Source organism: Mercenaria mercenaria, chromosome 15 (assembly GCF_021730395.1).
Source record: "Mercenaria mercenaria strain notata chromosome 15, MADL_Memer_1, whole genome shotgun sequence".
NCBI lineage: Eukaryota > Metazoa > Mollusca > Bivalvia > Venerida > Veneridae > Mercenaria > Mercenaria mercenaria.
In genome coordinates this window covers 60,848,824-60,862,763 of record NC_069375.1, presented here as the reverse complement: position 1 = coordinate 60,862,763, position 13,940 = coordinate 60,848,824, and the positions used below count along the sequence as shown (strand labels likewise).

At 35.2% G+C, this 13,940-nt stretch overlaps 1 protein-coding gene across 1 annotated transcript; it reads right to left on the bottom strand.

Moving 5' to 3' along the window:
- Positions 1–4,677: 4,677 nt before the first annotated feature.
- Positions 4,678–10,499, bottom strand: LOC128548800 (uncharacterized). Its single transcript, XM_053524279.1, has 2 exons — positions 10,253–10,499; positions 4,678–6,227 (listed from the first exon to the last, which is right to left on the bottom strand). The coding sequence occupies exons 1-2, from the start codon at positions 10,497–10,499 to the stop codon at positions 5,683–5,685; spliced, it is 792 nt and encodes a 263-aa protein (XP_053380254.1). The 3' UTR covers positions 4,678–5,682.
- Between the last annotated feature and the right edge of the window lie 3,441 nt (positions 10,500–13,940).

Sequence of the window (13,940 nt, the reverse complement as noted above, 5' to 3'; positions counted from 1 at the left end):
ATTTTTTTTCTATTTTATTTATTTATTTTTTTCATTTTATATTTTGTAACATACATTTAAAATGATAATAATGTTAAAGATATATTTGAATTGCATTACTTGTATCGTTTTGCTATTTTCGTATATAACATAGGTTTTATAAATATATTTTTGATTGTGAATTATTTTACATGGTTGACATAGCTCTTGACAATTTGGTCATTCAACTAGCTTATGACACTGATCCGATGGAAACCGACGCCGCCAGCGTGTGGAAGGATGCTCCATTGGGCGCGTGTGTTACAAATGTATTGAATGTATTGAAATTGTAGGAATGAAATTAAAAATCAAATTGAAATGATGAAATAAAATGAAATAAAAAAAAAAACATGAAAAATATAAATAAAACAAATTCAATCATAAAACAATTCGAACCCACAGCCTGCGAATCGAAAATGTTAAAACACTTGTTAGCTTCCTCATTTCTACCAACTGAGCTATCAATGCAATTGCAACCTGTTCAGTATTTGAAATATATTTATAGTTTTTAATAAGTCAAATATCTTTCAAACCCTTAATTAATGAATGGAACAATCTGGAAAATCCAAATCTAAAAATATAAGCGACAGGTCACTCCTAATTGCTAATATTATGTTTTGTTTGTCCTCATGGGCCATTTGGCCATATCGAAATTGAAAAATAAAACTTATCAAACTTATTGCAGTCATATCTAAATGCTCTTACTTTACATAATATGCAGTCACACTGTTCCATGCAAATAGAGCACACATAATCCTTTGTGTATTTTATTGAAAAACATGTATAGTAAAAATCTAAAACACTTTACACCCATAGTATCAAAACAAAATTCTTTGAAGAAAGCACCTAAAGTAAATAGAGGCGGTCAGCTCTTTAGAATTCAAAGGTATAATAAATGTGTGCAGCAAAAATTGTCGCGTGCAAATTTTATGTACTTGCAAGTATCTTAATTAATGGTTATAATCGATATGTGTGATAATCCAATCAAACTCAATCAAAACTAATCGAAACATGTGTTTCTTAAATTGATCTTATCTGTTATCTGTCTTACAACTGTTGTGTTATTTGGCTAAAATTGCATTTATTTTCTTTATGACCAATGACTCATTAAAGCATAATGAAATAAAGTGAAATGATAAATATGGTTATAATCGATATGTGTGATAATCCAATCAGGTCATTTCTAATTACGATAAGCGTGTTTTATGCGTTGACTAATATTTTGTCTTTCCTTCATTTAAAAACTGAAAATTATTTTTATTTCCAATTGATAAATGAAATACGAAGAAATACTTAAATAATACCCTATAATAAATATATTAGAAATCCTTTCCGATGTTCAGTCCTTTTCGATAAGAGTGTTTTATACGCTTGTGTATGTATATGTAATTCATTTAAAAATGAAGAAAGAAACCTTTTTAAATTTATTTTCTGTTTCAACTATTTAGTGAAATATGAGGTAATAATCACATAAATTACAAAACAAACATGGCAGACCGTTTAAGACCATTTCATGCACTGAACCATATATTGTCATTTACTCATAAAAAACCTGTAAGATCGATATTTCTTTCTTTCATAATTCGTTTTCTTTTTATATTAATATTAAGACCTTTCCAGGTTCTCGTTGTACCGGATGTAAAAAGTTTACATTTTCATCATTTCAAAGTACAATGCATTGCAGCTTATTGTTTTTGGTGATCGATCCACTTATTGGGAACGCCTACCGTACTTTTGATTGGCTGTATGATTCTCGATTAACGCTTTACGTTTAGATACCATTTTATTTATTGGGAACGCCCCCCAAGATTTTGATTGGCTGATCGTTTCTCGATTAACGCTTATCGTTTAGATATCATTTGATTGGACTATCATTGAGATAACCGCATAGCGTTTCAACAGCGTTTACAAACGAGATTGCAAGGAAGTTTATCGCGAGCGCCACTATACGTTATTTTTATTCAAGGCTCAGAATCAACTAGTGCACTTGATAAAAGTTAAATATATTCGTGTTCGGTTTTAATCTGAAAATATAAACTGGAAATGTTTATCTTGCAGCAACTTTTGCTGCTTGCCGCATCTTCTGCCTGGACGTGTCATGGCAAAGTTGGACTAAGCTCAACTGTAAAGAGTGTTCGTGATATTGGCTGCAGCATTGAACCGATGACGTCAGATATTAGAGAAGCTGTAGGGAAATATATAAACAATGGGAAACGAATGATTAAATTCAATGTTGTTATACCCGGAGATACAGGCAAGTTTTTTGAAACTGCAGCGGAAAATACTATATATCGTCCAAATGAGTGGATTTTGACTACAGATGAAACTGCAAGACGATTGCTGATGTTGTTCGAAGACTTTGTTCCGCGATCATTTTTTGCCCTTAGCTTTGATGTTGGAAACATTCAGCTAACATTCCAGCAAATTCCTCAGAACTGCATCGGCAACATGGGTTTGAATAAAGTACAAAGTATGTTACAACAAATTATTCTAAAAAACGTCTCGGAGGCAAGTTTTAGTGTTGCAGAAAATCTAGCTGTTTGTAACCGACAAATAGTAGATCAGCAAATTAAATATAACTGTTGTGGGATGAACTACGAAAACTTAGTAAGTGGAGAAATGAAGTGCAATGAACTTAATGAGGATGATTCAGTTAAAACATTTATGCTTGTCGGAAATCTGATTGTTTATATTGCCGCAATATACTCCCCTCTTTTAATTCCATCTTTTCTGTTCAAAAATAGAAAAATTAAGTTCCATGTTAACTTTAAAGAACTGACAGCTAATTTTACCTCGGGAACTGAGCAAGATGTAGTAAATCAAAATGATGGTGATTTTGGAAGAAAAGGCAAAGATCGAAAAACAAAGTATTGTGACAAACAATGGAAAGGAAGGATTATAACTGACCACCATAAACTTATTGCAGAAGGTACAACTTATTACGGCGCTTCCAAATATTTTTGGGACACATTCGTTATTTTAAAGACATTTTCAAATCAAATCTGTGGTGAAAAGAAACTGAAGAACTATCGATGCTTCAGAATTTTTAGTTACATATACAGATGTATTATGATAATGGTTATCAGCTTATCTCCTCTGGTTCTCATTTATATGTTTTACTACAAGTATGACCATTCAGTCGTCGAATATGACAAAAATATATCAAGAGAACATGGCATTTCAATAGTCACACCTCCTGAAATAAAATTTAGTTTCATATTCGATCCAATATCCGATATATGTTTGTATATAGCTGCTTTTCTTACCTTTTGCGTTTTTCAGATAATATCGAAAAAAATTCCAAATTACTTTTTTAAAACCACTCATAAAAGTATAAAGTATATGCATATGCCGTTTGGTCAACATTTTAGAAATAAAATAAAAGAGAAAGTAAATAAAGATGAAAAAATACAGAAATGCGTGATACCAATTTACATATTTTTTTTTCATTGCCTCTTTTTTTCCTTTAGCCAAAGTTGTGTTGCTGCAAGTCGCATTTCACCTTGTTCTGTTAAAAGATAAGAGAAAAGAGAAAGATAAGAGAAAAGAGAAAGATAAGAAGCCAATCAAATGGGTTGCTGAAATTATAATTCTTACTGTCTGGCAAGCTTTTTCCTTGTATTTATTTATAAGGTACGTCATAATCTGCACCCTTTATGTGGTAAACTTCAGTGTTTATTCTCTTTTGGGTTGTCTTCTTCATTTTGAAGATGTGTTCAAGTACATAGCTTTTATATTTCTTGTTTCTGTGTATGGATACAAGTGTTTCAATGGGGTGACAGAAAAATATCGAAAGTTTTTAAAGCTCTTAGAAGGAAATATACACAAAAAGTATGCAGAAAGTATAAAATGTATAGTACAAAATAAAGAGAAAAATTCAGCATACTTCGTACCACCTATAACAGAAAACAGTAACATTGATCTTGAAATCCAAGAGTTGAAAGACGACGAAACTGTTGTGCGAGTGAAGAGGTTACCTAGGTTACTTTTTTTCATTGAAAATATTGACAACAGGATTGTAAAATATATTCCAGTTTCATTTTTTGAAAAAATGGTTTCATGCGAACACGATGCTTGTCCAGGAAAGCCACATAAATTGTACATGAAAGCCGTAATAGATTTTAGCCTCGTTGTGCTATTCTTATTGTACACATATATGGTTATTTTTGCAATCGGAGCGGCTCATGATATTTCTTCTGGAGTCCAAACCCTAGTCGGACTCGGAGCTGGGTTTCTACCATTTGCTTTCAAACATTTTGTCTTTAAAGCTCGGAAATATTCGATAATGGATACAAAAATTGATTTATTTTGGCAAGAACTTCTAAGTGAAGAAATAGAAAATTTCAAAGACAGCTGGACCTTTGAAAATGTTGAAGAGGAAAATGATTCGGAAAATGATTCGGAAAACGATTTGCAAAACGATTCGCAAAACGATTCCGATCGTTCAAGGATTGTTTAGATTAATTAAAAAAAAATCCACTTTACTTTATGTAAGGAGCTACCGAACTATTTTGTATGCTATTTTTATAGCTTAACTTAATACTTCAGACTTAGATATATCAGCATGAGTAATTTTTGAAAAAATCGTCATTATTATTTTAATTTCTTCATTACAATATTTTTATAATAATAATAATGATAATAATAAAGACTTTATTTAAGATTACTCGAAATAAAGATAAACACGTGTAACATTCTCAATAATTATTATTGATCTAATAATGATAACATATTTATTTCATATAATATAGAAGATGATTGGAAATAGAAGATGATTTGTATTTCACATAATATAAAGAAAAAGGTTGGCATATATAATGGCTGCTCGAGAATGTCAGTCGATAGTGGTTAAAGCTCCTACCGACGGATAGGTTTCATCGACCGAAAGGAGACCGGGCGTCTCCGGCAAATCAACACCATTAAGAAAAAATCTTTAAAATGTAATGCAATTCAAGGGCTTGAAGCAACTCAAGCCAACTGATACCATTGTGGTTAATGGCAACCAAGACACACCAGCGCCTTACCAGAAGAGTCCAACCAATTGTGTAATTGCAGGCCTCTCCTCTCTACGGGATGTAATGGAGACCACTACCAACATAAAGAAGAAAGGAACAACAATCACACAACCGGATCAGTGGTGCCAGTATGGTAATATGCGCTATACCGATGCCTTATGCAAAACAGCAAAGCTAGCTAGGTCTTACCAAGTACTATAAGGGCCAGACCTAGTGACCCGAAGCAACACGAGTCAATTACGATTAAAGTGATAAACGGCATCATATACAATTAACGGTCAGCGAAGCAAGTAACTGATACTGAACGCAAAACAGCAACGCAAAGCAGCAAATGCAACAGACTAGAAGCAACTCCAGTCAACCACCGCCAGAGTGAACCACTGTAACATGCAAACCAAATGCATTGCAATTGACGTAATTCTCCGACCATAGACACCCATCTCCCGCCGGGAAAGTAACTGAATACCAACGGCGAAAGAAAGGAAGTCCATAATCGGATAATTAACAAATGTCGCCAAACAGAAATGATGTAAAACGATATAAAAAGTTAATTTGTAATAACCGACGCCCGATCACCTTCCGGCCGATAGAATTTTTTCGCCACAATAAATTTAACTTCAAATTTATCCCCCAAAAATTCTATAATACTTTACAAATTACGAATAATGGCATCTTTTAAGTAGTCCAAATAAAATTCGCACCCAACTTCATTTAAGTGAATGCCGTCATTCCGGAAGAAATTTGTTTCAGCATCTATGTCCGGCGAAATGACGTCACTCCTGCCCGACTTTCGAACTGTCTGGCGGCCAACTCTGTTTACGCGTTTGCGTTTATCGTCGATTGCTTTCAACCCAGATGCCCCTCTCCAGACTCTCCTGGGTAAGATGTCTATCCAAATGATCAGGGCACCCGGGAAAGCGTCACGCAGATATGCAATTTCTGCCTCAATTTCCGTCTTTACATTCAGGAGTGATAGCGAAACTAAATCGTTGCCTCCCAAATTTATCGCAATTATTCTAGGTGGATTGCATAATAATACCTGGGTCTCAATTGAATGGCGGAAGGTTGACCAGCCCAACCCCCTGACTGCCCACCATGCTATTGTCGTATTCGGTAAAGACAGATGCTCCTTCCCTGTCTGTTTCGCTCTTTCACCGGCCCAATAAGGTATCGAGTCCCCTAACACCCAGATGTCTAGAAAAACATGAATGCAACAATGTTTAGAAATGCCAGAAGATGTCAAGTAAATCGCACGGTCACCATCTAAATTTCTTAAGACGGGGTGGGGATAATCATAATTAATGAGTTCATTAATACTTCCTTCTTTGTTAATCAATATTCAAATCTTCAACGGATACTTAATAGAGGAAAAATAATTATCAGAATAGGTTTAACTAAAATGTATTTTATTATTAGTCATAACGGGACGACCAGAAAAAGAGGTGACAGCTACATGATCAAGCCTTAAAGGCCTTTAACACATATCTCATTTCTTGAAACAAAAGTTTACACAGATTTCAGTCTTACAATTTTCCCTATCCTGGATATTTCAACATGTAAATAGATCTTATATAAAAAGAACTCCATAACTGGCATTTCCCAAACCTCTTTGTAGCCGTTTATTAAAAATGTAGGCATTATTGGCCGTTGTCTGACCATACGTTTATAACAAACGTTCTAGGAAAGTTTACAGATATTTTACGATGATGGTCACGATACTAACATGACACTTAAGTACGAATATATAATTTATAACAATCGGAGTTCCATCTACCAAGTTTCATAATAACCTGTGATGAATGACCCTGAGACGCTAAGTCTGTGGCCCTACCAATTCTAAAACTGTGAGACTTGAAGACTCCTGGTAATCGACATTCGTTAATACTTTTAGCTAAAATGGCGACAAATTGAGCTCTAGTTACTGGTACGCCATCCTTGTGGCAGAATAAAACACTTCCATTTTTAGGACGTATTGCTACAAAATCTAATAATGAACGCACCGGGCAAATAGGACCTATTTCCTTTGGTATTTTCAATACAATAGGCTTTCCTCTCTGGTTCGTTTTGAAATGCCGGAGTTTGATAAAAACATATTTGTTGCCGCTAAATGATATATCTGACTGCTGTATTGGGCCCTCTGTCTGCCCCCTACAGGAAACAACCAGTTCACTGACCCTGAATAGGCCAAAATATGCTAATGCGAAGAGAGCTAGGAATAATTTTGTCTCATAATTATCAAAACAAATTTTCGTAAGTTTCTCGCAGACGGCAACCAAAATGGGCTTTGTCAGTGGCGCACGATTGTCATAAGTAATCCGGTTTCTGTGGCAACCCTCCAACAATTTCTTGATAAGAAAAACCTGAGAGATATCATAAAACCCCAACAGTTTGTGATAGTAATTTAAGCCCGCCACATATGTAGTAATAGTTTTAGGCGAAAACCCCTTCTCGAAGCAAAAACTCATGAACAAAATTATGTGTCGACTCGGAATAGGCCAGCATTTTGAAAGTGCATACAACTGTCTAAAGTTTTCAAAAGACCGAATGGCGGTCTTATATGTCAAGACAGAATTGGTTGCGATTCCTGTATGGAGCAGTTGTCTAGCTCTAGATCGAATATGTTCCAGAGGAATTCTGGGACTGGGTAAGGTTCGAGATCTGCAGTCGGTGCTAACTCCCTGAATCTGGTCAACTGAAAGCGAGACAAAGCATCGCATATACCATTAAAACGACCTGGGACATGATTAGCCTTTATCAATATGTTAAGATGAAGACATCTCAAAGTCAAAAATCTAACCAGGCACATCACTTTTTCTGATTTCGAAGACAATTTGTTTAAGATATGGACCACTGCCATGTTATCGCAGTTAAATTTGATTTTTTTATTCACCAAATCTGATCCCCAAATAAACATTGCCACTAAAATTGGAAATAATTCCAAGGCTGTAATATCAGACGTAAGACCGCGTGAATGCCATGAATCTGGCCACTTAGCATGGCACCAATGACCCTTAAAATATATACCAAAACCCAGACCTGTACCCCCGGCGCTGTCCGAAAATAACTGCACATCTTCATTAGTAACCCAGTATCTGTCATGAAAGACAGATATACCATTAAAAATTTGCAAGAACACCAGCCACATGTTTAAATCTAAGCATATCTCCTTATTTACTCTAATATGATGATACGGCTTCGTTAACCCACAAATTGAAGTTATCAACCGACGAGAAAAGGGTCTCGCCGCGGAGATAGCTCTGCAACAAAAATTCAAAGAGCCTATCAAAGACTGCATTTTTTTTAACGTTGTTTTGTGGTGTGATAGGATCTCTTTTATTTTTTGTACTACCTCCTGAATTTTTGAAACAGGGATTCTGACAGTCATTTTGGTTGAATCAAGTTCAAGGCCAAGAAATACAAGTATCTCCGTCGGGCCCTCCGTTTTCTCGTCGGCTAACGGTACGCCTAATTCTGAAAACGTATTCTTAAAAATGGTTAGTTCCTCAGTGCACAACGTTGATGTTTTATCGCCTCCTAAGAAATCATCCAGATAATGAATCAATTTACCCGACCTTAATTTCGACTTTACGCAAAATTCTAGAAATCTGGCAAACCTTTCAAATGTAATGCAACTTATAGATGCGCCGAAAGGAAGTGCCTTGTCAAAATAGAAACGATCATTGAAACAAAAACCCAATAACTCGAAATCTGACGGTTGTATAGGTATCAAGCGATATGCGCTTTTGATGTCTGCTTTAAATAACTTGCAGTCACGCCCCAGTTCCTGTATTAACTTGACAGCCTCGTCAAAACTAGTGTATTGCACTGAGCATACAGCTGGGTCGATATAATCGTTAATTGACTCACCAGAGGGGTATGACAAATGGTGAATCATTCGGAATTCCCCAGGAGTTTTTTTTTGGAACAAGATCAATTGGCGATATAATTAAATTTGGAAGTGGGCGTTGAACAAATGGACCTGCGACTCGCCCTGCCTTCAACTCTTTTGTTATTTGAGTTTGTATAATTTCAGGATTTAACAATGTAGATCGCAAGTTTTTTGAGTCTCGCGGGGATCTCGGTCCCGTGTATTGAATGGGAAAACCTTTGCTAAAACCTTCTACCAAAAATGTTGCTTCATTTTTATCATAGCTAAGTGAAAAACGTCTCAAGACTTCTAGTTTAACGGGGGATTTTGCTATATTTAAGATGTCAAAATTAGTGACCTGTTCTGTAACCAACCTTTTGTTTCTACTTTCTGTTGGATTGTCCCCTTCCACGACCCCTGAATGGTCTACGAAACCCATTGGAGCGAAATGTATTTTGAGGCCTTGGAGTTTGTGACCTGCTTGTTGACCGAAACTGGCTGCAGTTAATCTCAGGGTGTGGAGCAAAACACTGAGCGCAGGAGTGAGAAAATTTACAATTTGACCATGCGCAGTAGCCATTGTTGAAATCGTTGCACGTGTATCTACGTGTATTTGTCTGTACGGGCACTTGGGTATCTTTTACCTGCATGCACCGCCACCAGAGTTCATTATTTATATGTGACCAGGACGTTGGTGTTATTGCCTGACGCAGACGAAATTGTTCGTCATATGTTCTCCAAGCAAAGCCACCTTGGCGCATGGCACATTCCCTAATGTTATACATATAATGTAGCATTTCATGTACCTTATCTGGGTGGCTCAACAGATAAATTGACGTGTATATAATAAACGCGTCTGTCCATTTTTCGACAGAGGTTAATTTATCTTTACATTCTTTCTGCACCGTTTCAATATGTCTGTCTGCAGTTAATTGAAAAACGCTACCTCTGCAGAATTCTGAAAGCTCAACGGCTCCTTTTAGCAATAGACATACATTAACGTACTCGCCCTTATATATTTGTTGCTTTAAGGACGACGGAACATGAGCGGCTAAATCATCACTTGCTGATCGAACAAGAGGATTGGTTTGTAAAGCGCTCGAATTTGTAGGTAGTATGTTCAATGCATCTGTGAGAAAAGTTTGTCGGTCACTTGCGCCGCCACACCCCATATTAGCACTATTTCTGAAGATAGAACCAATCGGATTACTACCTAAATTTTGTAAGTTTTGGTCATTTGCACCGTCACACCCCGTGAGGGAACCAATTCTATGAGAAGAATCGTTCCGACTGGGTGGAATAATACCAGAATCTACAATAAGTCTCTCAAAATCAATAATATTTGACCCACCGGCGTCTTCCTGAAGTAAGACGTTGCCACCGCCGTCAATGTCAGCCTGGGGACCCTCAGCTTGTAATTCCGGCACCTCCGGCTCTAATTCGTCGGCGTTCCTCTTTTGTCCCCTGGTGTTTGGACGGTTTTCCTGTTCTGGCTGCCTAACAGCTTGTCCACCGTTGACACGGCCTCTACCACGGCCTGCAGCACGGCCAGCACCACGACCAGCACCCCGAACTACACCTCGTCTGCCACGTGGCATTACTTTATTAAAGATGATGCCGAAACTAAGAATTGCAACTTGAAGATTTTCAACTTGTATTGTCGTAAGTAACAACTGAACTGAGAAAGTTGCACGTGATTTTGACCGTTAAATAGTGGTGTGGTAGATTACTGTTGCCCGGTTCAATAAACGCAAGCATGCAGAGTGACCATATAGCGTGGAAACTATATTCATTCAAGTATTACAGATTACCTAGCAACAACGACACGCTTATTTCTCAAAATAAATAAACAAAATTATTTCCATTTAAATAATTTCTATTATTTTATGAGGCTAACACATTTGGATTACCCAATCTTCCATGTGGGCCTCCATTTATATTATATTCGCACGCTGTGCATAATATTGATGATTTGTATCATATTTGTGTTCATCTCATACGTTTTTAATAAAATGTTAACATTAAAATTTCCTAGTATCTCTATCAAACAATTAGAAGATTTATTCTAAAACTTTAAATGTCCTATTGCAGACACGTTATATCTGTGTATGATTAGTTGCCGAGGTATAAATTATCGATTAACTATTTATATCTATTTGTATTTTAGCATATTAACTATGAATATGTAGTAGCTTTTACATGAAATGTAACGAACTTATTTAAACGTCCACACAAGTGACGGTTGCTTGCTTTTGGAATTACCTTGTAATCAACACGTTTCGATATATTTTAGAAGAAGACCTGTCATTTAATTGACATGGCAAAATTTGACATATTCTTATCATGCAGTTGTTTTCTTTGTTGTTCTTTGATTTCCTTGTTGTTGTTATTTTTAAGATCTAGATTTTATTCTGATCTAAGTCAATTAAAAGTCAATGCCGGTGTCCTTTGTTTATATTGTGGTACAACTAAACTTATAATTCCGAGGGCGGAATGAATGTCCTTTAGCGTTAAGGGCTATTTTTCCGAGGGGGAGTATCGTTGAGAGCCCAGTTTTAGAGGGCTAGTGTTAGATACAATTGTTTTATTATTTCATTAACTATTGGTTATGTACCCTGGTCAATGGGCTACATATTGAAGTACATGTGCAAGTCCACACATAATGCTTTTGGCAGGGACTTATAATAAACCCATTTTCTGAGAAACCTTCAAAATTGTTTTTCCCTTAAGTTATTGGAGATTGTTGCTAAAATATTGTGCTAGATCAGCCGTTTATTCATATTTTTACATAATAACATATTTTAGTCTAACTGCAAATAAAATTATATATATCTTCTACTTCAAAATCTAGCTTTTACAACTACATTCTTGCCAAGTTTATGGACTTTAGCAAATATTTCCTAAAACAAATTTGTTTATGTAACTTATCTACCTTTGACCTATTTTCACTGTATAACTTTATATACATATGTATATGCAGACAATTTTGCTCAGTTAGGCCCTAACTACTGATAATTATCATAATATCTCCTTCCTGAAAACTGTTCTTTATCTATCAAAATAAGTCCCTGTAAATATGATTGAAAAACTGTTAGTAGTTTGTTTGTTCTTTTACATAAAAGGTTGTAAGTAGCTGGTCATCTAAAGGTCAGCCATATTGAATTTCCAGGCACCTGTTGACAATATTTTTGACAACCAAACTAAGTAATACAAGGTAATGTATCTGGGAATTATTTACATAGGAAGATCCCAAATATTATAAACTTCAATATGATATATTTTATAGTAATAAAGTGTGTGTACATTACTTCTAGTAATAAAAAAGGGGCCAGAGTCATTAACAGAGTAAAATCTGACAGCAAGTACAGAAACCTTGACATTGAATTTAAAGGGTTTCTATACTGAGTTGAGAATTGGAATTTAACTCATTTAAAAGAGAAATTTAAGTGGATTACACAGTTTGACTTTAATTCATAATCTACATTTTGATTTTCTTGCTTATGAAGAAAAATAAAAAAGAATAGGAGTTAAAAAAGATACAAATACCAATGTAATCACCTCGGGTGTTAATTAACAAATCGGATTAGTGATAATTAGGGATTATCAGGCCCTCCTGATCTAATCGGATAAAAAGGGGGTGATTTTGGCAAACCACATTCTGCTCTCTGCTTTTTGGACTATTATCTTGTGTATCTATCTAATCTCATAATTATTTAATTTCTTTAAAAAAACTCGTGATATTTGGATTTTACTTACAAAGTGGATAAATGATAGTTTTGAATATAAAGATTTCTAATGGTGAAATTAAAACATGCTCAGTCATAGCTGTGTCTCTTTTTCATAATTTTACTTTTAATGTTATAGTGTTGTTTAATTTTTTGCCATTTTCTTATTTTGTTGGACTTTATACTTTTTAAGACAGTGAGCTGGCAGCAAACTGCAGAATCATATACAGGTTGTAGCTCCCTTAATGACCGCTAAGGGTGATTTACCCTGTATATTATTATTTATTTTCTTTTTTGACCTGTGATTTAAAGGTACATTTCGATTACTAGGTCATACTTGTTTAACCGTTTTCAAACCAAAATTTCTTTACTTACAAAATGACCTTTCTACGTTTTTTTTATCATGTCTTGTTTTAGCTTGTAAAATAATCAAAGATTATTCTATTGTTTTAAATTGTTATATAAGGTTAGATAGTACACAGCTACACACCTGTCTAGTTGATATATTGTTGATGCAATTATGTAATTGTTTATTATATCAAGCCCTCACGTTTAATACGTCAAAATGTCAACCGATGTTAGATAATTGCTATATATAGCTGTTTTAGATATCTGAGACAGGAGTGTCTAGAGAGAAGGGTCTAGGAGAGACCAGGAGCATGAGACCTAGCAATGGGTCTCGTAGATATTAAGATAGGTTTTAAATATGACACTTGTTAAAACTGAATTATGAAAGTTATGTACGAAATATTCTACTGTGTAAATAAACATCAAAAACGTTCAGACTCGTGTTGTGTTTGTGTTACGTGACAAGCTTGAGCTCACGTTTTTCTTATTCACGTTTTTCTTATACAAGACACACTAAAATATGGAACACTGAGTTAAGGTTACAAAACGCAATCTTTAATGTTTACAAACATAATGTTTACGAAAATGAACTGTATTTTCTCCTAGTTTCTGTGTTTACTTTATGGACTTGGTATATCTTTCCATTTGAAGTGACTTTTAGTGATTTTGTGAAGTTTTCAAGTTGTGTTGGAAATTGAAAATTACCAGAAATATTAATCTGAATACTTGGAAATATTTTACATTGGTCTTGTGTATATATTTACTATAAATAAAAGACTAGTTAGACTTCATACTGATTTGATTGTTAATCTCTGAGTGAATAATAATTGACTCAGCTGGAGTGTACCTGTGTGCTACTTCCTAAGAGACAGTTGCGGCTCGTGATAATATTCGTACCCATAGCAACAAAGATTCCCAACAGGATCTCTGACTAGCCCTAAATAATCAGAGGTGTCGGCCTCTTGA

Bases quoted from the DNA above. Each gene is read 5' to 3' on its own strand.
- LOC128548800 (XM_053524279.1), bottom strand. From the start codon at position 10,499: ATGCCACGTGGCAGACGAGGTGTAGTTCGGGGTGCTGGTCGTGGTGCT. The intron at 6,228-10,252 runs GTGGGTCAAATA...ATGTTTTTCTAG, and splicing joins CTTACTTCAGGAAGACGCCG to ACATCTGGGTGTTAGGGGAC.